Below are 27945 nucleotides of genomic sequence, written 5' to 3'. Positions count from 1 at the left end.
TAGCTCAGCCTCCTGTGGACAAATGCTGAAATGGATCCTCCTGCTGAACACAAATTAGATCATCCGTGCTAATAAATGGTTTGCTCCGTTCCAATGATTTCCCCCCAGCTCACATGGAGGAAACATAATCAGGAGGTAGCTCAGAGAGGGGACCTTGAGAGATATAAACTAAATGAGAGGTGATTGAGGAAGAGGAAAAATGGTGTGAGCAGACATAAGAAAAAGAGGGTGAAGACATTTACCAGGAGAAACCAAGCTCCAGGTTTCTATAGTTCTTGCCACAGATTTATTGTTGATATAAATAAATTGAAGTGATTAAATTGAGCACAGTATTGTTTTTTAAACATCACTGGCTGAATAAATCAGGGAACCATGATTACAGCCAGGTGTAAAAACAAAACACAATGCACAACTAGCAAGCCAACAAACAAATTGCAGATCGCCCATCAGCTTTTATCGGCTGGCTCAAAAAGTGAGTCAATCCCAGAAGACTCTGATGTTGTACAGAAGAAATGTTTACAACCTAATTCTAAACAGTGTTGGCCTCTATTGATATGTTCTGTCATACCCCTACACTACAGGACACAGAGCCACCTTGCACAGAAGGCGTTAACTTTGAGAGTCCTAATAAATATATATTCGAGTCCTGATCAGGAGGTAATGTCCGATTCCAACCGAGTCTGAAATCACGTAATCGGGCCCGATTTCTGATCACGTGATCGGATCGGGACATCCCTACTTAAAACAGCTCTTCAGTTACCTAGAGGTGTTACCGAAGCTTTGTCCAGAGTTAAATACTGTATATGGTCTGAACAGACACACGTCTAGATAACAGTAGAAATCAAGCTTAATGATAAAGTTTCAGATTAAGTCATTTACGTTTGTAAGTGTCTTGGACTCATGATTTTCTGTAATTTGACAGATCAATAAAAATGTTTCTTGTGATATGGCTGTCATTCTGCAGTCTGTTTTTCCTGAAACAGCCATCTACATAAAAAAAAAGTCCAGCAAAGTTAATTTTAAATCACCACTGTGTGTAAAACCAGTGATTTCTTAGGTAAGTAGCCTTGTAATAAGTGTGAGAATGTGCAGTGATACAGTCATTAATATATATTATGTCTTACTTAACTTTCACTTTATGGTTTATGGTTTTATGGTTCTATAACTGTTAAATTAAATTAAAGGTCCCAGGCAGAAAGGTGCTACTTAAAGATAACACAATGCCTTTATTAGTTTTACACATTTATCTCAGTTAATTGTAACCAATCAGGATATGTCATAAAAGAACTAGAGACTTTGTTGATGTATACCATGTGATATAAAGCTCCACTTTCTAAAGGGAGCTTTTCGGGGACTGAAGCTCATTTATTAATAATGACATTAATAATTATAACACATTGGTGTTTAGTTGTATTCCTTTGTGGGTTACAATAAATTTATAGCAGCAGTTTTGCCCCAAATGTCATCTTTCACCATTAAAGAAACAAGCCACAGGGGGCTGTAATATCTGCCCTCTGTCTGTCATCCAACCACTGAGTACAGCTCTATAGCTGAGACGGGCGACAGCACCAAACACCTTCACCCAAACACTGAAACAAAAAAAATCCTTTTAGTGAACTCTCAACATTATCAGTGTCACACAGGGACACACGTTTCACAGGGAGCATGAGAGGTAAATATCAAACACATGTACAGCTTTTAGGTTTAGAATAAAAGCTTTTTTTGTCCAGGCAAATCCCAGCTGGCCTATGACTGATAAGGCATAGCTGTCTATGTTGAAGATAAAACAGGGTAGGTCTTCACTTTGTACTTCTTTTTTTAATTTTTAGTACTGATACATCAGGATACGGCTCTGTGATGTGTGAAGACCAGGGAAAAAGGGGACTGTTGTCAGCCTTACAATACTTATGGCGTCTATCTTGTAGCTTTGAGTGACCGTGACCTTGACTGTGTGTGAGAGTGATTACATCTGTGTATGTCCAGGTCTGTGTAGTGTGTGCCTGTGGAGGCACAGCAAACCCTTATCACTATGTGGCCTGTGCTGTGGCGCCAATAGGATAACATCACAACACAGCTCCTTTCAGAGCTCTGCTGAACATCCCTCTTTCCTGCTCTCAAACCCCTGCTATCTCAGCCTCTCTGCAATCGCACCACACCCCTCATCTTCCTCCTGGACAAAATAAAAGGACTGCTATAATATCCAACATTAGAGAGGCACCTGATGGGAATCTAAAGAGTGGTTACTACAAGGGTTTTTACTCGCATCCAAATATTTCTTTCCTAGAAAATCAACATGAATATAAGAATAGAGTGAAAGCAAATGTTGGACCATGGCTATCTAAATCATATTTGAGTTTGCATGTAGTTCATAAGGGAGGAGCCTCAGAGTGCCTGAAAATGTGATAGCTCTTCAGCCCCTTACATCCACTGTTATCTTAGAACAGCTTAGAGCTACAGAGCTGATAGGTGGTGCTTGTTTGAAACCAAATGTACCGACATGCTCCACTAACTGCCTCGAGCCTGGGTCATTTTTAAATAAATAACACTCCCACAGGCTGTAAAATGCCTTCCGGACATGTCAGAAATCACCCTGTGCCTGCTCAGCAGCTAATACTGTAGACACAAAACTATTTTTGAGTGACAGCTGCTTTCTTTAAGTCAGTACTGCATAAAACAGCAACGACTTATGAAGAATATTTTCTGGTTGTACTTACATGATCTTTAAAAAGGGGGTATTTGTAGCATCTGTGTGATTTGGGTAATCATTGATAAATGCTGATGACTCACATAATTCATTTATAGTAGGAGGACACTGTGTGTTTCTTAGTAGATGCAGGCTCCAGTATATGTATGGCACATTCTAACCATACATATAAACTATTGTTTAAGTAAAACAAGACTGTACACAAGTTGTGAGCCTTTAAATCATCAAAAAGCGTATACACACTGTGAAGCCACATACTTTCTATGGAGCTGCAGTAAATGTATTTCCAGTTTTATTGTTGCAATGTTTTATACAATGCATCCTTACACAAAGGCGTTCAATTAAGTTGTTTATAATGTAATGTGCTGGCTTGAGCCTGAACTAAACTGTTATCTGCCAGTAGGATTGCAGGCAGTGAAGACACAAGCCTAACAACATGAAACAGCTGCCAACATTTGCAAACGCAATTAAAAGTTATTCAACGACAGCCAATTATTTAGTATAAATAAAAAAAAGAAGACCCAAAGATAAAGTCCACCACAGCACTTTAATCCATTTTGTTCTCCTTTACGACCTGTCCATTCAGGTGCAATCGGTGCTAATCAATCATGTCGGCACAATGATTAAGTAGGAGTCTTCTAACAGATTATTAGACCCCTTTTGCTTCAGGCTGGACAATTGCGTGCTACTTCATCATATTAAGACTGCTAAGTTTAAATAGAGTCACACATTGAATGCTTGACTTTCATTTAGAGACATTTGAAGGGGCTTTTTTTAATACAAAACGAGAAAACTCTGATTTGTCTGTCCTCACAATGGACACAAAGAGCCAACTGTTGCTGAAAGATAAGAGCTGTGTAAAAAAAAATGCCCACAAGACCTCCGGTCCCCTGTTACCGCTGCTTGATCTAAAAGCTGTTAATCTAATGGAAGAGACTGATGAGTTTAATCAGCTGACTGCTGACAAAGGCCTCTTACTGGATAATTGAATGTGCAATTAATAAGTGCTATTATGGCCATTTTAGGAGAGAAAACACAAACACAAATCAATCACAAAGAAGGGGGCAAGAATCATTCCAAAACAGGACAATAGCTCTCCCTCCCTCTCAATTCTTCAAGCACATGCCAAAGGGCTGCTTCCTTCAAGCAGATTTGAATGAATAGAAAGTCAATTTCTTTATGAATACAAGTGCATACATCTAATTTTAAAGACAAGATAGCATGGAACTCAGTGACCTGTTTTTTAAGCTTTTACTTCAGTCATTGTTGACTGAACAAAATGTACTTACTGCTTTAACAGAGACAAGGAAATAATAGACATGGTGTCAGAAAATGTGCTAAAATATGTCTAGCAGCCAATAAGTCAGTCCATTTTCCATTAAAGATAAAAGCCAGATGTTAGTATGTTTAAGAAACTCAACATAAAATCCACATGTGAACATGTGCCATGTTTACCCTTTGTTCACATGTACACCCGTTTCTTCCTCTTTACTCCCCTCATCTAATTTTGCTTCTGTTTGCTCTGTCCTGTCCATCACTTTCTGCTCTGATTGTTCGTACTGCTGCTCCCTCGCATGTTCCTTCCTTCTGATTCTTTAATAACAGCAATATCCGTTGCTCTGTGCTCTCTGCTAGGCTAAGTGGCTTAGCCCTCCTCTTTTTTCTTTAAGTCTCCCAAAATAAAAACAGGGTGAAAAACCAGTTAGTCTTTTCTAAACCCTCTCAACCTCATAGATTCTGCTTTACATATTCTGTATCAATGCACGTCACCCCATTTCTCACAGAGACACAGAAAGTGTGAGCACAAGTGTGTGTCTGTCAGCATAAGCAAGTAATAGAGCATGATGTGTTCAAAGCCCCGGTCCTTTGTTCTGCTCAGCACACCTCATTCCTTCTCAGGGTCAGCAAGACCTCCAGGCCAATCTATTAAGAATACAGAGGAGAGGCTGGTGAAGGGAAAAATATAACAGTGTAGAAATGAAAAGTGAGCCTGCTTTCCTTTCAGCTCCACCGTTCCATTATTTCCTATTTCAGCATTCTGAAAGCTGGAGACCTGGAGAAGAACAAGGGGATGGAGAGAGAATGGAGAAGTGTGGAAAAAGAGAAAAGAAAAAAACGAGATGTAAAGGCAGGAGCGCAGCACGGGTACAGAGAAGAATGACAGAAAAGGAGATAACAGAGCTGAAAGAGGGTAATGAGAAAAGGTAGGGAAAGAAGAGATGCAAGAAGATTGTATTCTGTGGTTACTGTGTGCTCTCAGAGCCATTCCTTATATAACGTTGCCAGGGCAGCAGTTTATTGTTGTTAAAGTTCTATATATATAGACTTAAAACTACTATTAAGTCATTCATTCAAGGTTTTACACAGCTATTCGTATAGTAAATTCACACAGTCTCTGTGCTGGAACAAGAAGTCAGTATTTGTGGCCCAGCAGACCGCAGTGGAGAGGCACGAGCAGTGACATGGGAGTGTCACTGGCTACGAGCTATATGAGCGGAGAAGATTGTGTCCTGAGGTAAGCCCAGTCACAGTGTCTGCGTCTTTCTCCTTGTGTTATTGTACGTGCCACACTGCTATCTGGAAGGCATATAAGCTTGTGGAGGGTTTGTTTATTTGACACTACCGATGGTCTCACAGCTGACAATGTATTTCAGAGAATAATAAGGTGTAAGGAAGGGCTTGCAGTGGTCAGAAATAGGACAATATGGAAGCACCGATATAGGAAAGGCTGTAAAATAAACCTGCTGCATCCCCAGAGCAACATGTGACCTCTAAATTGAAGAGGGCTCTTACTAAGCTGAAAGCCCATCCAAACTGTGCTGTCAAGGGCAAGGGCCTTGGAAGGAACCAAAAACTCAATGGGCACTCTGAGATGAAACTCACTCTGAGTCTACAGAGAAGCCCCTTAAGGACTCTCAGACAGTAAGAACTCTTTTCTGTTAAAGCTGAGCTTGAACTGTTTGAGCTTTAACTTTATTTTATCAACACATCTGGAAGTTTCTGCTCATCATTCATCCACCAATGACCCTACAAAGAAGCATTGCGGTGACATCATCATGCTGTGGGGGCAGGGACACAGAGACTGGCGTCAGGAGGTCACCTTCCAACAACAATACCAGAGCTGCTCAGTAACAGCAAGATCTGTGGTCAGACAAAAAAAACTTCCTCCAACCTGACACAGCTTAATATGATCAGCAAAGAAGAACGGCAGAAAATCCCAAAATCCAGGTATGAAAAGCTTATTGTGTCATACCCAAGAAGACGCAGGGCTTTAATCTCTGCCAAGGTGCTTCAGCTGAACACAGAGTAAAAGGTCTGAATAACTGTCAAACTTATATCTCCTGCTGAGGCAAAGAAGAAGAACAAGTGCCAGCTGATGAGAGAAAATGTCTTTGAATTACTTAAACATAACAAATGAAAAAAGAAGTGAAGAGGTCTAATCATTTAACTGTGGTCTCTAAGAAACGTATTTGGCTTTTGAATAATGATTCTTCATTAAATCATTAAGATTATATTTAGCAGGCATTACAGCAGCCAAGAAATAGTCTCCAGTTGAAAGAGTCTGCTCAGTCTCTATAGTCATCGGTTTTCTTCTCGTTCTTGATATTTTTTTAAAAATCAGACTGTACTGATCGTAGTCTTTTAATGCTAATTACCTTACTATTACTTATGGTTTAGAATTTCCGTGTTTTTTGATATTTTTTTTTGCATTTGTCTCCTCAGTTCACTGTCAAAATGTATTCATGTGCATCCTTACAACTGAGAAAGTGTTTTAGCTTTAAATCATGTGAAAATTCCTGGTGTAGATGTGCATGATTACATGATTAGATTTAAAAATCAAAATGTGACCATAAAATTGTAACAAAATGCTCTTTTAAACACAGATTCTGAAATGCTTTCATTACACTGAAGGTCCAGCAGGGATCATGCTGCCAATAACCACAAGTAATGGACTTTGTGTGTTTGTGCCTCCTGTCTCAGTGTGTGTCTGTGATCTTTGCCCACGCATGACTGCGCATGTGTTTACTCTCAAGGCATTCTTTGGGGAACAAAAATAATATTGTGGTGAACATGGTGCGGAGAAACGCATTACGATGTCAACAGCGGCGGCGGCGGCTAGCAGACTGCGAGTAAACAGTAGCCACAGGGTAAGTCATTTATCTGAAAGCAATTACACACCAATGCACTACCACAATAACCACTGGTTACAATAAATAACATGGTGGGGAACACAGATGACAAACAGCAGTGATGGTGAGGGTGGGAATGAGTCAGTACAGTAACAGTATTGATTATTTGCAACAATAAATGAGCCAGGGAGACAAATAACAATAATTCTAGGAATGAAAGAGGTGAAACAACCATACTCATGATTTTGATATTTGTCTTTAACGACGCTCAGTTTTAAAGGCACCGATGGCGCAGCTGACTGCTTTATTGTGGCTTTACTGGAGGTCTGCTCAGGATGAATATGATCCGAATTATATAAGCACAATGTTTATAGTGGAATCAATGTGCTCCGTACTGAGTTGTTTGAACGATTCTCAAACATACAGAGTATCAAATTGTCAAAAACTGCGAAATGCTGCACAGTGTGGCAGGAAAACATCACCTGCGGCGACAGAACGTACCATGCAGTGGTTCTGCTGTTGCAGCAAGGTGGGCACATCTCCTCCAATTGGCATCTGCTTGGCCAGCTCCTCATCCTTCATGCAGATCCACCTCCACAGCTCCTCCAGGAGGCCCAGCAGACGTGACCAGCGCTCAGCACTCGCCTCCAGGTGGGTTCTGCCAACATGTAGCGTCCATTAAACATTACATTAAATGTTTAATGCTGCATTATGCTGCATCTCTGATATTTTCTTCTGTCAAAGTGTACAATGTGCCACTATACCGTTGTCTTAATATATAGTTTACCTTCCCATGGCTATTCTGGTGCACTATTTTCTTCTATGCTTCTACCTATTTAAAAGGCTGCTGCTTACATTAACACGTGGATACAAGGACCTCTATTCTTATAAAATTCTGCAAAAACCTGACTAGTAAAGAGTCAATAAAGGCTGCTGGACTACATGTTGTTTGTAGCTGGGGACACAGTTGGCTGTTAACTGTGTGGGTGGCAGCATGCATGCAATATGTGTAGATAAGCACTTTTGTTTTCCTCCTCTCCTCTGGGCATAATGTATCTGAACACTGCGTACAGAGACCTCCTATTGCCTCGCGCTGAGTTAGCCTTAATTACACATGTACTGCAATTAAGGCATAATGGGCTGAATATAATCACAGTGTCCTATCACCTACACAAACACTCTCTCACACACACACACACACTGAGGTCTCTTGCTTGTCTATTTTTCTCTTGCTTGTGCAACAGGTTTAGTCTATTATGTCTGCAAAGTTTCACCTGCATTCTCACTGTTTTTGCACCATTCAAAATGAGCCATTCAGCCAGTCAAAAGATCATCTCTCTAAACATCTTCTTTTATTTCCTTTGCTTTGTCCTTTGCCTCTCTAACCTTTCCCCCTTCTACTGTAGTTTTGCTGTGCGGCTGCTCTCCATCTTCCCTCCTCCTCTGTCTTTGAACATCTCCATCTGGCCCTGTCATCTTCACTTCTATCTTCACTTTCTTCACCGTCTGCACCCTCAGCCATCACCAATCTCCTTTATTTATGCCAAGGCTATGGCTGACACTGCACTGTTTACATCCCCAGAAGTTTATGTGGCACTGTGGAAGCTCCAGGTTCTCTTTGGAGCTGTATTTCATCCCTGTGCGCCACAGTGGACAGGAGGAACACCGGGGCTATTGTGCAGCTGATAGGAAACACAACGATTCACATGAATAATTACTGTGATTAAAAAGTCTATAAATCCAAGACCAATTCTATATTTTATTTCTTGAGCTTTGTATGGTGAATATTCATACTAAGAGCAAGTTACAAAGCACTGGGGAGAATCTGAATTAAGTAGTGACCTTGAACTTAAGTTTTACTTGAGAGTTTCGAAGAGTGTAGAGAAAATCTGTTTCAGTGGGGAATCACTGCAACCATGTGCAATATTTAAAGCATTAACTGCAACAAATATAGAGCACTGTATCCTGTGAGGTCTCCTACTGTACCTGCTGCTTTAATTCACAACAGCACAACAAGAGCTTTACTGACAGCAGAAGCTCCACAAAAGAAGAGGTGGCTCCTGTGAGAAAAATGTGTTGTCGTCTGGATTGTGGCACAACGTGAACACACATCAGCTGCCACAGGCTGATATTGTGGGCAGCGTTTAACACAGTGTTGACAGTAGGAAACATGGCTTTATGATTGCATCATTCCACTGGAGTTTTGGTTCAATTGTATTTCATGCTGCAAATGTCCACATTGTATGTTCAAATCATACAGCAGTCGACTGACACCTTCAGCTACTTTTTTTTTTTTTTTTTTAAAGTTTGCAAGGAGGATTAACAAGCTATTATAGTAATCCGCAGTCCCTCATTTACACAGGTAAGACTACTGGGTTAAAGCTGATCGAGCTGGTGTGTGCAGAGGTGTAGCCTGAATGCAATGTAATCAAGGCAAACACAAAGGACACTGCATGTAATGGCAGCACATCCCAAATTGAATGCCGCACATTCATTAAAGTGAACTGTATGAGAAAGCTTTGTTCTACAATAAAGCCCCTGTGAACACCAGATCACTTACTGGTACATTCATTTACTAATAAATAAATATTATCTTTAAAAGCAGCTACTTTTCAGAGTGATGTGACACTGAGAGGTCTATTTTCAGAGGAAAGACGCATTTTTCACTAAAATAGAAGCATCTCTCTTTGTGCCGCTTCATTTGAAAGAACGTCTGATGTGTAGGCTCATCTCTCATGTGGGCACCGCTCACTGTGCCACCAAAATAACATCAGAGTAGGTGGAACTTCTTAAGTTCTTAATTTTGTTTGTTTATTTTTCTTACTTAATCTTGAAGAAATATATTCAGAAAACTAAGTTCTACAATGATATGATTCACTTCTGCATTTCACCATTGAGACCTTGAGAGTATTGTTATTTACAGTTGAGAGCAAAAGAGCAAAAAGTCATCTGAAATATATGAATAAAAAGAGTAGAAAGAGGGAAGATAACACTTCAAACTGTGAACAGAAGATGGAGATTCACTGACCGGATGTTGGCTGATTTGGCCTTCAGATCGTTCCAGCGTTGGTTCATGTCATCCAGTCTGTGTTGGAGGAACACAGCTTCCTCTGAGCTGCCCAGCGCTTTGACCATCTTCGACTTGTTCCCGTCCACACTCTTGTAGATGTCATTGTGGGCATCGATCTCAGCCTGGATGTCCTACAAAAAGAAAAAGAAGACGCGTTTCTTCGAGGGGAACTTAATACTTTGACATACAGCCGTAAAGCAACTTCAAATGTAACACCTAAAATTGGACGTCACAGGCGCCCGGGCTGTCAAAGCTGATTATTCATGAACGTTTGGTTTTCTTGCACTTGACTCGTCCTGTGGGAGTTCATGGTATACTGCACACAACACTTCTAAGAGGCAGAGAAGTTTTCATGGAATGTCCTCAAGACACTAAGTAGATTTTGGCTTCTACCCTTTCACTGACTTACAACATTTGCCTCCACATTAATGCTGCATCAGGCTTGACCAGGGATTCATTAAAGCAAGCTTTACTCAATGGAGTGCTATTCTACAACGCTGCATTTATGTGCGTATGGCTAGAAGAGTCCACTACATTGCATACCGTGACAAAGCATGATTCCCCCAAGTGTGTTTATGAGTGTCCTTAACACAGGAGCTCTATTACACAACCACATCTCCAAAGCTGTGTGTGAGTGTTTTGTGTGTGAGGGCTGAACCACATGGGGGGCTGACGCAAGCAGAGGATCCTGTCAAATGTTTTATTTTTAGATGTGTAAAACTGCTCCATTTTCTTCCTCGTTCTCTCTCCTTCTACTGGGACTCCCCTCTGTTCGACTAATTTCAACTGCAGATAAAGAAAAAAACTCCCATTGCTATATGGATGGAGTGTAACACTGCCTGGAGCACAGAGACCGAACTGCAAATGGGACAAAATTAGTGTGAATAAGAAAACCATGATGGGACCTACGGCCTACAACTGTACAGCAATATAAAAATAAAATCTTCAGTGACTAAAATGATTATTCCAGTGTGTAATAAGGCATTAATTACACTCTGTACACACTACAATTACTTATATTCAGGATAATACCTTACATTTAGCAAAATCTTTTTAAAATGTGCATCGATATTAAAATCTATAATCATATATGTGCGAGCATTAGGGCCAACTGCAGTTCAGTTAATGTCCACAGGTGGCACTATGAACAGCTGTCTGTCATATGTTTGTGTAGTGCAATGGAAACTTTCTGTAAAAATGCTAAAAATTGCATGCAAATTTCACAGATATTTACATAAATAAGCACCTATGGGGGAATAATATATGGTAAAAACCATATTATCCACACTGCAGACATGGTGGAAAGGGTGACATGCAGTATGTTAGATGCACATGAAAAGACATAACATAGAGCATGTGACAGCTAACGCTCTGTGTGTTCATGGAAAATTACACTCCAGCCGAGCTCGACACAACAAAAACAACCGGCCAGTCATCCGGAATATCTGTGCCACACTTTACAGAATGCTATAAAAGCTAAAGAAAATCCTTCCACTGTGATCTGCAGGGATAATCTTCCTGTTTTTCTGACACAAGTCAAATGCTTCTTAAAGGTCACAGAAGAGACAAAGTGAGATAGCAAGACAGGCAGAAAGAAAGACAAAAAAGATAGATGGACACACAAAGTGTAAAAGACAGAGAGACATGCTGCTTCTAAGCCAGCTGGCTGCTTTTCAAGTCATTACCCAAGTGCTCCCCTTTTCTTTTCTTTAGCACTTCTACTTCCACTCCAAGTAGACACTAGCACATTCACAACACAGAAAGTACAGATTGTGAAGGAACACAGGAGCATATATTCATTCACAGAGCCCCCCTTTAAATTTAATTTCACCCCTGTCAAAGACCACTTGAAGCCGATGGTTTATGTATGCCAATGTGTATCCTGTGGTGTTTAAGTGTAGTGACAGATCGCTTTCCCTCTCTCGCTCTCTTTCTCTCTCACTAACTCAGACGTACAGAAAAATATTTGCGCGCCACAGGTCAACGTGTCAGCAACAACTGGCCTCTGTTTGCTGCTAATCCATGTTTTATTTATGAGGTATTGGCTTAAATAACGAATCCTGGCAAAGGATCACACATTCAGCTCTTTACTCACATCTACACACACTCAGGAGCACAAGGTAGCCTTGAGCTTTCTGTGAAGACACAGAAAATGAGAAGCAGTGTGTCACATGTAGTTCATCACTTATACAAGCGCACATATATACCATTAACATACAGGTACTGACTCAACTCCTTTTACCTGCCATCATACACACAATTATCAGAGTGATGTGCTGATTTGAGTGGGAAGCAAGGCAGCAGAAAGATTATGGGTTCTGGATGACATGCACATTTGTAATAAGCGATAGAGATTTGTTAGCTGTGGGCTTTTCAGAGCAGATAGGAGGTGACAGAGTCTCACTGGAAAGGGAACCTTAGACAAATAAAAGCATGAAACACAGTTAAACTGCAGCTTAGGTAATATACACTCAAATATAATGTCCTGTTGAATGTCAATTTTTACCTAAAATAACTGTTTTACACATGACCTCTACCTGGCTAGGTCTTGTTTGTCTTTAGCCCTTATTAAAGCAATTAACGTAAAGGTCTGCATTGACAAATTATGCTTAATTCAAGGCCCTGGGTCTCATTCTATACTAATTTTCTTTCTGCATGGCAGCACTCTCCAACGAGCAAAGCAGGCCAGATCCAATTATTCCATTTTAATGAGTCCAATAATGACTGCTTAGACTTCATAAAGCTGACTACATTAGGTCCACAACAAACACAGTGGGAGATGGAGAGCGAAAGGTGGGAGCTCTAAAACTTTGCATTCAAAGGCCACTCAAATACCAAGGTCAAATGATGACAGGAAAAGCCTCTAAAACTCTGCAGAAAAATACCTGTTCGAACTTTCCGAGCAGCTCCTGCAAGCTGAAGTTCAAGCCAATCATTCTGGAGTGTGTGATCTCGCTCCCCCCACCCCCCTTAGTCCCTACATTTCTGTTAGAGGACGTTACAGACTTAGGACAGGTAGATAAGTCCTCCAGTGGTTATGGTCAAGACCTTCAAAGTCAGGGTTCAGATCAATAGAAAATCCAAAGTTTGAACAATCCTGAATCCAGCAACAGAGAAACCCAGTGCTTGTAAAAAGTTTAAACAGTCCCAAAACAGGCGATTCACACACTTCGCACACCCCTTGGCAGCACTTGTGCATGTGTGCCTGTGAGTGTGCTCGCCCAATCCCACCACATGTCCGTAGCATCCTCTTCTGCAAGGCATCCAGGCTGCGCGGGGAGAGTGATGATTACCCTGCAGTCATGCTTCAGAGCTGGGATTATGGGACGATTGCTGCCACTGGAGGTTTGACAAAGTAGCAACTGGAGGCAGTTTCCCCTAGCCAGGAATAGGACACTGAAACCGGTAGAGAAATCCAACAAATCTTGGGTGGACGTCTGCAAAGTGAAGATAACGGTTCGTCTCTTGGGGGATGAGTTGGCTGATGTAAACCTCAGAGTGGTCGAGGACAGGTCTGCCTCTCTCCAACAGCTCTGCTACGCTTCCCTTCCTCCACTTCCCTTCTGGGCATGAAGGAAGCTGTTTACATGATGTCCAGCGGTCCAACCCAGGGCAGGGTTGGGGCGTTTGTTCTCAATTACTCAGATAAAAAGCACTCTATCCAGCCAGTCACACAACTCTCCACACACTTCAAGCAGAGAAACGGCGGCACAAAGAGGCAGGGTCTGCCCTCTCATTCCCTTGAGTAAAGGTAGCACAGGCTCAAAGAAACAGAGTCACCTCAGTGTCTGCCTTGCTACCCGCCCCTCAGGTCTCCGGACCCAGTCTGGTCTCGCTCTATCACACCCTCCTAATCACTGCCATGACTGGGCCACTTAGTCAAAGAATGCCTTCTTCTTTTTGTTGGAGCCACATGTTCACAGAGAGCTGCCTCAAGGCTCCGTGTCTCGATCCTGGGCAGGGAGTCTGACTCGCTGGCCTCTTAGACTTGGAGCTCCGACGATTATCTTGTTGCCTCTTGAAAAAGTTAAGGAGAATCGGTTTATCTGTCCTCTCATGCTCCCCAGGATGAGAAAACTTCTTTAAAAGTTACCTTTCCTCTCTCTGGGTTTTTGTTCCCTCAGGGGGGGTCACAAAGGCTGGTATCCCCATTCCTCTCTCTTCCTCTGTTGCTCTTCTGGCCACTAGCCCCACTCTATCACACAGCTGTTTATTATTTTAATCAGTATCCTCCCTTTCCCCTCCTCTCTCCACCTCTCCTACTTTCTCTCATGCTCTCTCTCACTCCCTCTCTCTCTCTCTCCCCTAAACCAATTCAACACACCCACTTCCTGAGGCCTACACAGGCAGAGAGCATGGCAGAGAGGGGAGAGTTTCAGAGAAAAGTAAAGATTTCTCACAACTGGAACTTGAGCAGAAGTGCTACTGGTTAAATGATGGGCACAGTGCAAAAAGAGTAAATAAAATAAAGGCAGGGGTGAAAGTGAGGGCAGTGTTCCAAGAGTGCAGGTGTGTAACTCAAGTCTGACATTTGGTCCAAATAAAGGGGAATCTGAAGATGACAGGATTTCCATGACTCTCATCTTGTTATTTATTTATTTTTTTTAAATCAATGAACAACCTTCTTTTTATGAGTGTTGTTGTTCAAGTTCTCCTAAAACTTAAATGCTTTGAAAGGGTACCAGCTGTGGTCTACAGGGCTATGTTAAAGAGGTGCAAGCATTAAAAGTGATTCCATATATTAAACCTGTGCATGGGAATGTTTCTGTGACTACTTGTGTGTATGTGTGTGTGCTGGCATTTTGAACAGCAGGGCAGACATGTGGTGTGCATCAAAGACACGCAGACAGATGGCTGTCAAGTGAGAGGGAAAAAAAATACAATACAATCCTGCATATTCATGAGACAAAGACTTTGAAGTGTGCTTAGCTAATTAAAAATATTTACATACTCTAGGCCTTTAAATGGCATATCTGATGTATGCTGACAAATATATGCTGTTTGAGGGGTTTCTTGTGAAGATGTAAAATTAACTGCTGCGAATTGGCACATTTGACAAGCATAACTAATTCAACAATGAGTGGAAGCTGAGATTAAAGTAGGGAAAAAAGCGATGAAACGTGTTCAACAATTTTGGCTTAGCAATTTTTTACGACTTTGTGTGATCAACTCCGAGAGTGTCATTCAAAATAAAACAAACACACACATATATATTAAGCTTTAGGGCAGGGGACGTGTGGGCAAACGTTAGGCTACATTACTAAGATAAGCCGATTAGGACCTTTATAGGGGTAAGAACACATCCAATCCCTTGGGCCATAAAATGAGTAGAGAAGAGAAAACTAAGGGAAAATAAAGTTGACCGAATGCAGAAAGAGAGAGAGAGAGAGAGAGAGAAGCAATGCAAACAGATGTAATGCATACACCAAGATGAGGAGAGAACATCATGAGAGTCTGAGCAGACAAGAAAAAGTAAAAAAAAGTAGGTATATATAAATAATTAAAAAGAATTGCAGGCAAAAGAAAGACTCTGTTGGAAGATTTTCCTGTAAATAGGACATAGAGCGAAGCTTTAAAGCTCTAAAGATTTTTAAATAAAGACACCACAAAGAAATGGTTGAAATGGGTTAACTTTAAACATAAAGATTTACATTGTTGTACAGCTGCTGTGACTGACTCAGCCTTTGTGGCCTTCAAATCAAACAAAGAGGGATTTTTTTAAAGCCAAACACTTAAAGCTGTAAAAATCAATAGTATGTGGACAAAGCCAGAGAGAAATAATGTTTCAGCATCTTTTAGCCCAAGGTTTGTGCTTCAGTGCATTATCATCGATGCTATTAGTTTATATATATTAAAAAAGGTAATAGCTGCACTGGTTTATAGTGCAACGCGTAAATAGAATTCAGTAATTAGAAGTTCATAATGCCTTTGGTGTTAGGGCTACTGTTGGGGGCAGGACTCATAACTGTGATGCAGTGTTAATTTTGTTGACGAATCATTTTTGTCATAGTTTTCGTTAACAACCTTTTTTTGCTGATAAAAATGAGACGATAACTAAATAAAAACTAACGCACGGTGCCAAAAACAAAGACGAAATGTATTGACACTTTCGTTAACGAATAAAAATGAGATGGAATTATTGATGGAGACGAGATCCAATCAGAGCAAATTTTGTTTGTGGAAGGGAGGGACGAATCAGGAGACGGCGGCAGAGAGCCAATCAGAAGTGATCTCTCTGCGTAAGGACGTTACCCCGCGATGCTGGAAGAAGGCGTCCTCATGCATGGTAACAACACAGGAGAAGAACAGACACACGGACACAGTTGATGCCAAGACAAACAAGACGGTTTGCAAACCGTGCGGAGCGACTATCAGCGAACAAACCTGAAGCGACATTTGCAGACGAGTCATCTTAACTTCCGTTCAAAGATACATGACAAAATCTATAAATGAAGACACCGCTGCGGATGGTTTTACAGCATGCGACCTGTTTCTAAGTTGTCACTGAAGTGTTTTGCTGTAGTTATGGAGGATTCATGAAGAAGGTCATGACTGAACAGTGTATTCAGGGAGAGCAGCTCACTGTTCACTGGTTCTTTTGTGAAAAGGTCATAGCAATTAAATAAAGAGGTGTTTGTTTCAAATAACATTAAAGCTGTGCCTGTTTTATTGCACAATATAACCTTAATTATTTCATGAAAAAATATATATCATAGAATATTAGTCGACTAAATCCACGGCAGATTTAGTCGACTAAAACTAGACTAAAAGTTAAAAAATGTTGATGACTAAAATGTGACTAAAATCAAATGACATTTTAGTCACAAGACTAAAATAAAAACTAAATCAAAAATTGCTGCCAAAATTAACACTGCTGTGAGATGTGAAAACTGGGTTTTTAAACTATTTTTTTTTAAATAATTATGAAAACAATCATCTCTGGGTATTATTTTTGAGTGTATTTCTGCAATAGGCACTGTCATCAATCAAATGTTTGGTCATTAAAATACAAAATAATTCATGCTTAATAATCTCACTGTCAACCATCTCAGCCTGAAAAAGACTGCCAAAAGAGAAAATGTGAAAGAGTCAAAGAGCAGCGGCAAAAAGTGAGCAGAGAAGCTGAACAGTTTGCTATCTGTGAAGGTGTCAAGAGGGAGCAGAGGCCATGCCGTCTATATAAAGTTTGGAGAACATTTCAGAGGATCACAAACAGAGCAAATGAACCCCTGAGTCAACAAACATGGCCACACAAATGCAGACACACACACACAATTCTAACAGACCGACAGTGTCTGCAAGGGTAAAAGCTCGATAGCTATTCCCCTGTCGGATCATTTAAGATTCCTGCAATCCCATCTAATCCAGGCTTTCTGCCTCTACAACCTATAACGTCGGTCAAAAAAAAAAGAAAAATAATCAGGCAGCTGCAGCATTCCACTGTAATTCTCAGCCTCACATTCAATGAGACCACTTCCTGTGCCTCAGGTTATCACACTCCTCTTCCTGCCCCCACAGAAGGGCAGCAGCCCTCTGTGGAGATCAGACCCTTGATGTGTGTCTGCATAAAAGCAGAGACTAAGTGTTGCTTAGCTGCTCATTTAGCACTATAATGAACCTAAACTGTAAAGGGTTTGGAAAATTAAATAAATTTGGCGCTCTGCAGTAGTTTTTTTAGAAGGTCATTCTGTTTTACTAAAACATGCAAAAAAATGTAAGCCCTTGTTTTCTTTTTATGAAAATATTAACAGATTAGACTCAGTGAATTCATCAAATCCAAAGATGCAGGCAGATGAAAAGCTATATGATGATGAACAGAGCATAAGTAGTGGGTGTTATATGGCATATCTGCATCATATAATTTTCTCTCTGGACTATGTACAAATAAATTATAAACAGCAAATAATTCATTAATTCAGCACTCAAACTGCCAGCATACAGACTCCTATCTGACAAATAGTGTCCACATGACTCCCAGTACTTTGTCAAAATCTGAACCATCATATAATTCCAGATCAAAACCGGAGTTAGCTAAGCTAAGAATAATAAAGCATGTTCCTTTCAACGCTAACTGCTACCAAGCTCATCACAGACATATATTCAACTGATGGCTGTTAAAGAAGACAGCTGGGGTCAAAGGTTACACAGATCACTAATAACTCATTCCACAGAACAAATAATCACCCACAAACCACATGTTCTCAATCATAAGCAAGAAATAGAGCATCCTGGAATTCATATGCAAGCTCCTAACGACAAAGTGGAAATTGATTGGGCGCACTGTGTGTTGGTCCTTGGTAATCAGCTATTGATTCTGGAGAGGCTTTTGTATTTCAGTGTGTCTACAAGCCACTTGAGAGATGACCTTAAGTTTGAGGGTGAAAAGCAAGAGGGTCTTAGATGCTAATCCTCACGCCTTCGATGAACACTGTGGTTCCGGGGGTTGTGTAAATGTGCATTTTGTTAATGGCAACGAATGCTTAACTGTAAAAGCCTTCCTGCTCGATATCAATAACACGTGCGTGGTTTCCTGTCTTCTTCTATGGAACCCGCTTTGTCCTGTCACAAGGTCACAAGTTGGTGGGTGGAGGCGGGGTTGGAGCCTATCCCATCTATCTACAGGGCAACATACACACACAACCAACCATTCACACTCTCACTTGTCTTCTTGTGCAAATAAGTTAAACCTTACAAAAAACACAAGAAATACAATTAGTCAGTGACTAAATACAAACTATTTAATAGCTACTGCTTCCTTATATAAACTATAAAAGGTTTGATTTCATGAAACTCCTAAATATACATTTAATATAGTTCTACACTGAAACGGAGGTCTCAGTTTTCAATAGGAAATAATTAAACCCTGGATAACAGACCCTTTGAAGCAAAAGGAAATCCCTGCCATTGAATTTTAAGGACTATCAACTTGCTGAATTGACTGGATTTCAAAACTAAAGGCCTGGTGAGGTTTCTTATCACCCTGCTCTTCTTTAACTTTCAAAGACTTCTGTCCCTTCCTTTTTTGCTTTTATCGCCGTTCTCTCCTCTAGCCCGGCATCTCTTCCACTTTCTCTCCCCCCCTCACCACTATTTGAAGTGCTCTGCCTCCTGGGAACTGCAGATCTCACCATGGTGGGTGGTCTGTCAGCACGTAGCTGCAGTACACCACAATGAAAAAGAAGAGAGAAAAAAAAAAATCACTTGGTCACTTCTGAAACTGCTGCTGCTTCCAAGGCAGGCTAAAATAAAAGTAAAGCACATGAGCCCGACACCTGCTGTGTTTGGAAAAGGCCTCAAAAGATTACGTGACTTGACCAATTAGCACATTTTAAAAATGAAGTGCTACATCCCTTTAAAGAAGACCACTGTGTAGTCTTTGGGCTGGTGTCAAAATAATAATTATCATCCATCAAATCTAGAACAGAGGGAGGGAAAGAGCAAAAACTCTCTGAACCTGATGATGAAAAAGATAAAACGCAGACAATAAACTGTGAAATACACACAAAGAAAAACCAACAAAAAGACGCCCTCAAATTAAATGACTAAAAAAAAAAAAAACAGCCACGGTCTATGGGCTGGCCTGGAGCAACAGACAGGATCAGGGAAGAAATGATGGATGAAGGGAGATGATGAACTAGAAAAGAAAAGTTTAAGTGAAAGAGGTTGAAAAGTGGCAAAGAAAAATGAAGAGAATGGCTTTAATATCAAGAAAAGAACAGAAGGTGGCATCTGATTATCCTCAAGACTGCAAGATTGGAGACAACTTTGCAGAATATGAAGCATTTAGACACCTGCAGAGGACAGAATTACCTTCATTTGAACTGTATGTTTTCACGGAAACATACAGAAACATCACATGTGGTACAGGAACCCTCCGAGTTCCAACTTTAATCACATCAAGTTTAAGTAAGTCACACTTTCTTACTTCCACCCACACCTCCCCTTAAATAAATATGCTGTATATTGAATTAACTGCAATATACTGTATATACAGCTTTAAAAAAAAAAACAAAAAAAACACTTATACATTTGCATAAATAATTCTGTCCTGCATTTCACCCTCATCTTCAAATATCAACTTCAGCTTCAAGACAAACTGGGGCACAAAACGACGACCTTTGGACACTTTGCAAACTTGTATACACTGACTGACACTTGGCATATTGTTTACAGTTGCCTTTTATTGAAGCTTGAGGCGTGCTGTTCAAGCTCTGCTGTGACATTTATGTTCCCCCCTCTGTCCAAGACAATTTATTTAGAGTTCACTTCGTTCAGTGGAGGGGAAGATTGTCTGGATTGGAGTTGCCCAGCTGCTGGAGGTCCAGCGTTGAGCAATGAAGTCATCTGACAGCTTCTGTGCACCCTTAAATAACTGCTCCATTGATCCTACAGAAAGCCCAGCTGGGATTTCGAGATGATGTCTAGATGGAAATTAGAGCTTCATTACAGTTAAAAAAATCTATATATAATAGGCTTTGCGTTGATTGAACATTGTTTGGATCAATAACTACGACCCCATATTCCACTTCTCCCTGCATTGGTGTAATCAGCCACTGAAACAGCATACAGGGAACAAGCAGCTCTGATTTGATCATAAATGATGCATATTTCCATGAACCAAAAATCACACAGTGTGAAGGGACCTCACTGGCTATGCGGTACAGGCAGTTCCTGTCTCGCCCCTCAGGGACGAGGCGCTGGGTGGGACTCGGGACAACACTCCAGTTCAGAGGAAAGATAAGACCACAAAGTTTCCAAACACAAAACCATCCCCGCACAGCTGTGACAAAAATACAAAAATATGAAGGCTCCAAGCCTGGAAACTCATCAGTACTAACTCTGAAAGCCATAGTTGACAAAACAATCTCACTACAAAGTCCATTTAGTGACTGCATGCTGCATTTGATAAAAATCACCCACATTTCCAATCTGCTGCTAAATTAACCCTGTAGTGAAAGTTTCTCTACATAGTTTTTGCATCATCACAAAATTATGGCAACAACGCTACACAACAACATAACCATGTCCAACAGAACAGCATTCATACACATATATACATTAAACAAAACAAAAAGTGTATTTTACTATATGCCAGTGTTGGTTTAAATGTAAAAACGTTACAACTTTAGAACAATTTTGGCCAATCCACAGAGTGGAGGCTCAGCCTGGCAGCAAAAATGTTCATAAAAAATCAAAAACAGCTGACTGTTTCCTGCAGGGAACCATGTTGAACCAAGTGCAGGTGAAGTGAGGGTGAGAAACATACATCTAATAATACATACAGTATTTTCTGCTTAAACAAACAGGTCGACTGTGCGGAACATTTCTGACAGGGCTTTAAAGCAAAATATGCCAAACCTTGGATTGTCTTCTAGTTCTCTGCTGTGATTACTTCCTGCATTTATAAGACAGACTCCTGGCACATTCAAGCAAACACTAAGAATTATTTGCAAAACACTATCAGACCAATGTCAGGTTGCCCGATGAAAAGTCTGCAGCATATCGTTGAATACACAATACCTGTGCTGAGGATACACAGCAGTGAGGAGGAAGAGATGACACCGACACAGTGGGCGCGTAAGTGTATGATGAGTTCTTTTCTGGTTATACAGCCCCCAGCTTCTCCAACCTACTCCACATAAAACTTTTCCTCCCTTCACTTACTCATCTTTCTCCTTCCTCCTCCTCTAACTCTCACCTCTATTTATTCCTATTCTTTTTTTTGTCCCTCCACCTTCCAGTTTAGTTTATTGCAGAGGGAAGGTGAGTGAGATATCTAACCTCCACAGATCGACCTCCCTCTGAGCCGCCATCACCACAACAACTGGCTGCTGGTTGTCTCATTTCCTGGACTGTTTACTGTAGGATAGCCGTCTCAAACATTACTGTGTGTTCTGTGGTGATGTGCTAAATTACTTTACCCATCAATCACGTGTGACTGCTTTGCCTCCCTTCCTTTCCTCAGCTTCAAATTCACAACATGCTATTTCAGTCTTTCAGCTGCTGTTTGGCTAAAATGACTTATTTGATGGTTTGTAATCTACAGCGCCCTGATATCTATTTAGATTTAGAATAGATTTGACTTGGAGTCATCTCCACAGGGGCACATTTTCACCCCAGTTTAAACTTCTGCTTCAATTCTCATACACATGGCTAGAGTTTCATATTCTGTCTCCCACTGAGAATCAATCAAATTTTTGATGAATGTCATCAGCGAACCGCCCAGTTCCACTCCCTGAAGATGGCTTACACAGTGCAACAACTTATCATAACATGACGTGGACTCAAAGGCTGAATTTTTGTTCCTTAGTTGAGCGCTGAGCTGCTTTTTTCACTCCACTGGGAATAAGACAATTCAAAGTCGTGAGTGTGTTTCTGGTCCACACGGTTTCTCTCTGGTTGTTCTTCATCTCCAGGGACCCATGTCTCCTTCTCATCCCCGACAAAAGCAATATTCTCTAGTCAGCGTCACCTTATCCTTAAACGAATAACCTTTAACCTTTCTTCCCAACTCACTAACACTCATCTTGGTAGTTCCCTGTTGACTTTGATCATGTGATAAGGTGGATAACTTTAGAGGAGAGAGGTAATATTCTCTGTTTTCATGGCCTTATCAAATGTCTCTTCAGGGATCAGCTCCATCTCTATAAATGTAAACCCCTAAAAAGTCAGCCTAAACTTTCCTGTCTAAGTGCTCACTTTAAGAGGAGGAATGAGAACCGCTTAAAAGAACTCGTTTCACTTTCATGTGCACCTCTGCTGAAGTTTGAGACATGTCAACCGCCACCGCCTGCTGCCCTGGGGTTCTGCATTCAGCAGTTTTGCTATAACAAATGGCAACAAAAACCCTTTTAGACATGTTATAAAAAACATGTTGACTAAATCAGTTAATTACCGATCAGTTGCACTGGCAGGTGAATTGATTAACACCGATTAGTGAGTTAAAAACTTCCTCACATGCTTGTTCTGCAACACTTATTTAGTGGATGGCACTTAAGCAATGCTGCAGAACAAGCAGCCCTTTGCAATGATTCCACTGGTATCAGCCAATAGGTTCTTTCGATCACAGGAACAGGCGTAAAAGGTGAGTGATAATTTACAGGAACTGCCCACTAATCAGCACATTGTCTGTGTTTCCATCACAGCGTGCACCAGGCTCACGAGGTGACAGAATAAACTAGTAAATCAGAATCTCTCCACTGGATCCACGGTACAATCAACAAACAAAGCCTTAATCGTTCCATTTCTCACTTTGTTCTTTCCGTCTATTCCCTCTTTGTTCTTTGTCTTGCCTCTGCATGTTTCTTCTGTTTAAATGGAACTGCTTTATTGAGTATAAATAATCCAGCCCTTTTTCTTGGCTGCTCAGCTTTCAGTAGCTACTTTGTTCTTCCATGTATTGACGGGGCCACGCAAAACATCACACATATGGTTTTAATGGCGCCCTGTAAGTTAGATGAGTTCTTTGATAGTGCCTCAGAAATCCCTAACATCTCATTTGTTCGGCTTCCTTTTGTCTGACTGACATGCAGGGTGATGGTGATGTTATGAACTTGTATCTGTAGACATATCCGTCTGCAGTCTGTATGCTTTACCGCTTCACACAACCCTTAACACTATATTCCAGCAATTATTCATGACACTAATTAGCTACACACTTGACTCCATATACAACTTCCTCCTGCTGCTAACGAGAAATATTCTGTCAGACGATAACTCGGGAGCAAAAGGAATTCTGAAGAGTTACTGAGCTGGAATGACTTCTAACAACCCTTTTGTGTCCTGTCTGATGCCCCCTCCAAAACATTAACCACTAACACAGTCTAATGAAGGAGAGGAGAACACTTTGGTAATTACTCAGTGATAGGAAAGGTGTCATTAATCTGACAACTAATCTGTTTATGAGTGCGACGGCAGTGAAATAAAAAAGATGCTCTTAATATTAAATATCGCAGTGAAAGCGTGACGTGCTGACATGTCTGTTTATAGTGTAAAAATAATCTCTTTATGGCTCAGCTGCTTATCAATTGGTGTGACATGTTTATGTGATATACACTGAAAGTCATTTATCTCCGTGGCTCCTTGATCTCACATCACAAATTATATGGAAGTCCTGCACTATATAGTGCACTCCATCAGACATTTCATGACACCCCCCCAACAAAACACAGCACACTGTTTATCATGTACTGTAGTGACGGGACAGGAGATGATATATACGAAACTCTTCCTCTTTTCTGGGGAGGTGGGGTCAGGCTAGGACGAGCAAGGAGACACACACATAACAGATGTCACATCAATATGGGAGCATGAATACATTTAACAGCAGACTCATTCAAATGAACGGTCGTGATGCACCGTGCATCTATTCTGGAAGAACATCATCTGTCATCTGTTATATGGGTGTCTTCACAGCTACTGTGAAATGGCATTTTTAGGGATTTCAAAAATTCAGAGCGTATCCACTTGAAACAAAACATGTGTGGTGCAAAGAAAAGAAAGCAAAAAAAACTGAAAGGAGTGATGATTCAGGAGCTCACAGACCAACACTGTATAAAAGGAATGATTCAGAGACACATAAACACAGCTGAGAGTATCCGTTATGCACAAAATGACCAAAAACTGCCAGGATGTAAATATAGTTATTCCTATATGCACATTTATACAGAACAGTTATAGAAAAAAAGGATGATTTATACATGGAATCCTCTCATAGTATGTATAAGCAGCAACATCCAGAAACAAAGATCTGCCTCCCTACAGATGCTGATGTGATCACAATGGATGTGTAATGTGCTACTTAATATTTAATCACCTTTTTGTGTAAAATTATTGATTTTACTTCATTAGTAGCCATGTAACATGCAGGAAAAGGTGCTGGTGGTCCTGTATAACCTTGCCAAGGTTAAAAAAAATGCTGTAATGACTGGCGCACAGCACATGATCCTCTGAATATGACATGTGTCGCACATTAGTGAGACTTCGGACAGGCTCATGCCCCATCCACGCATGTTTGATCAGCAGATACTGAGGGACGTTTTTTGAACCGATGCACAGTATCAAAGTTTGGAATAGCTGGTAGATGGTAAATGAGATCTCTGAGGGCAACACAATGTTTGACAGGGCCAATTATAGAGGATTTGTCTCTTCTCTGTCCAAGGCCCAAAAAGATTGATGGTGTTGCATAAATCTATTCCAAAGTTACACTACTTTTACAGTGTAGATGCTCACCCCCGCTATCAATCAATAAGAAAAGTTTGCTCCTGTCTTGTGCCAGCAGAGTTTGTAACATTATATGTTAACCACAGCAAAAACAAAACAAGCTAAGAGGGAAGAAAGCACAACCCCCGCCACGTTTGTTGTTTCTGTATGCATTAAACTATCGCTGAGGAAATCAGGGCAAATCTGCTTTCAATCATCAACGTATGAAGAGAGGACATGGTGACACAGCCTTTAACTTGCACTTACAAGTACACCAGAGGGATATTCAAATGAATCTGCGCAAGGGACACGGGGAGGTGAGGATAGAGACATAAAGATCAGACAGACAGTGTGTGGCCTGAAAAGGCTGACATTTCCCTTTTGCCTTGATGTACACGGAGGGAAATCGTTCTGAGCCTACATGAAAATATTCACACACCCCCTGCGCCTCGTGTCTGCGCCTTTTCTCTTCCCCAGATTTTCTGAGCGATCAAACAAAAGCCATGCTTCTCAGGAGCGGTGGTGCATGCACAAGTTAAGACTCACAGCAAAGAAAACTCAATAAAACTAATTAGATGGAGGGACACAAACAATGTGCTCGAATGCAAGACTGACGAAGAGGTGCGGTATGAGGAAAACAACACGTTTGTGTATGAGGGTTTGAAAGTGATTGCATGAGTGCACTACTTAAACACTGAGGGAAATGCATGCCACCTTAAAGAAGTTGATGAACAAACAACAGCTGCTTCCATCACTAAGAAGGAGGCGAAGGTAAAGGATAGGAGGAGAAAAGGAACCCTGCTCATCTGGGCCTCTGTGGTGTGTGCAATAGCTCAATACCTCAAATGAAGATGAGAGGGTGTAGGCAGGGGCGAGAACAGTGGCAAACACACACAGCCTGGGCCAGCCCCGTGGAGGCTACAACACTACACACACTTCTTAAACAGCAGAGAGACACAAATGTTATGTAAGTGTGCTTTGTGACTTCAGAACCACGAATGGATGCAAATATACATGTTAAACATCCTCCTGCGTTTCCTGGGAGATCTGCGTGAGTCATGCAGGGTCATAAAGAGCCAATCACGTCATGAAGTGAGGCCGACCACATGACATCTGAAGTGATAGCAGAATAATGAGTTAGTCGGCGGTGCTGCCACGGACATAAATCCCAAACCAGGAGCTTCAATTACAAATATACAAGATAAAAAGATAACAGAATACATTTAGACATTTAATCTAATGGGTCTCGCTTATAAGGTCTGACTCATTGCCCATCCAGAGTCTACAAATTAATTTTTCTTGGAAAAAAAAAATAGCATTAGCATGTTTCATATCCACACTTATGGCCATTACTCATCACTTTCAGGTTCAATTTTCTTGGTCAGTTTCCCAGAAACAGCATAATAAATGCACCAAAAAGAACGTTTTACATCATTTAAACTTAGTACTGATTTCATGTTATTGAAGATCAGTCACAGACCTTAAGAGTGTTCTTTGTGATCAATACAACAAACTCCCAAAACGAGATGTTTGTGAGCATGACATGCTTTCCTATTAGTTCATTGTAGACATGCATTTTAAATGTCTGTGTTTTCATCGACTTTAATGTGTTACGTTCTGTTTTTTTCACGTCTCTCTATTAACAGGTCAGAACAAAATGTTCAGGTCTGCCCTGCTGTTCATGAAGTCCATTATTAGTCCATTATTTTATTTTACTACAAAAAGGGAAATACAGAGAATATAACTTTTTATTATTATTTAAGCAAGGCTTTTTGTAATTTGAAACACAGTTTAAATGCAAGTGAGAATCAAAGACCAGGCAATTTGAGCCTTTTACACCAAAATAAGTGCATATATGCAGATTTATTTTAATGGCTTTAATGTTTTGCAACTAGGAGGGAATGATAGAAAGTCAAAATCACTAGCAAAAAGAGGGAAACATTTAAAAAGTCACAAATGTGTTCAGTTTGTTCTCATTAAAATGTTAAATAATTGAGACTAGTTAATTCTTATAAAACAATAAAAATAAAACAGGAGATCAGGGAATGTTTACCTTACTTGAAGTCTGTTTAATTTTTGCACCCTAGTGGTCAGACTCCCTCCATGCAGCTTTAAGCATGAGAATGCCTTTTTTTAAATGTAGGTTTGAGATTTGATGTAAATTCCAGCTGCTTGCTGAGCAGTCAAAATCAGACATGGATTAGGACAAGCTGATAAAAAGTGATAAACATGCAAAAGAGTGGGCTGATAGCAATGTTCCCTCAGATGTTCCGTTAGTGATGAGTATTCACAGACACACGTGCACGCATGTATCCCCACACACACACACTCATACTGTCTTCTTTTTAATCTGTAAGTGATGCCTTTGATCTAACTCGATGAGGAAACGCATATTCAAAGGCAGCAGAAGCGAGAGATGAAAGGCCTGTCCAATTATGGTGAACTAAAGCGATTCCTGAAATATGTGGTTGTTCACAAACACTTGTACACATTAGTTTGATATGCAGCTGAGAGTCCATACGCACAACACATTTACAGTTTTGCAGAGCTTAGGAATCATTATATTAATCCAGTTAATTATTCACATATGAAGAAGATGTGAGACATCATTAATAAAAAACAGGTCAGAAAGTACTGCTAGAATGCAGATTAGACATGATAACTAATTATTAATATAACTGTCCACAGGATACTTGCTTTCTTTTCTAAAAGTATTTTGCCTATAAATATATATAATCCTCTACTTTTTTTTCTATTAACCATATTCACAAACTCTCAAAAAATGAATAACAAATACAATGAGACAGAGTTTTGTCAGTAGTAATCCTTCTATTGCTTGT

The 27945-nt window shown here is 40.5% G+C and overlaps 1 protein-coding gene and 1 long non-coding RNA gene across 8 annotated transcripts in view; one reads left to right on the top strand and one right to left on the bottom strand.

Moving 5' to 3' along the window:
* Nucleotides 1-27945, bottom strand: part of utrn (utrophin) — a 145431-nt gene that overhangs the window by 50413 nt on the left and 67073 nt on the right. For 5 of the 7 annotated variants that reach the window (XM_028397312.1, XM_028397311.1, XM_028397313.1 and 2 more), the window contains 2 exons: nucleotides 9863-10035; nucleotides 7336-7492 (listed from right to left, as the gene is read on the bottom strand). In XM_028397312.1, coding sequence (XP_028253113.1) covers nucleotides 7336-7492; nucleotides 9863-10035 — 330 coding nt within the window. Of the gene's footprint in view, nucleotides 1-4588; nucleotides 4704-7335; nucleotides 7493-9862; nucleotides 10036-12789; nucleotides 12927-27945 lie in introns of those variants that run through there. The other 2 variants (XM_028397318.1, XM_028397319.1) reach the window with 2 other exon arrangements.
* On the top strand, nucleotides 5815-8710 carry LOC114428688 (uncharacterized). Its single transcript, XR_003669607.1, has 5 exons — nucleotides 5815-5932; nucleotides 6589-6649; nucleotides 6739-6852; nucleotides 7261-7485; nucleotides 8417-8710. It is a non-coding gene; the product is annotated as an uncharacterized LOC114428688 (long non-coding RNA).

This window comes from Parambassis ranga, chromosome 24, assembly GCF_900634625.1.
Source record: "Parambassis ranga chromosome 24, fParRan2.1, whole genome shotgun sequence".
NCBI lineage: Eukaryota > Metazoa > Chordata > Actinopteri > Ambassidae > Parambassis > Parambassis ranga.
Note: the sequence above shows the minus strand (reverse complement) of the source record. Positions and strands in the feature narration are given on the sequence as shown.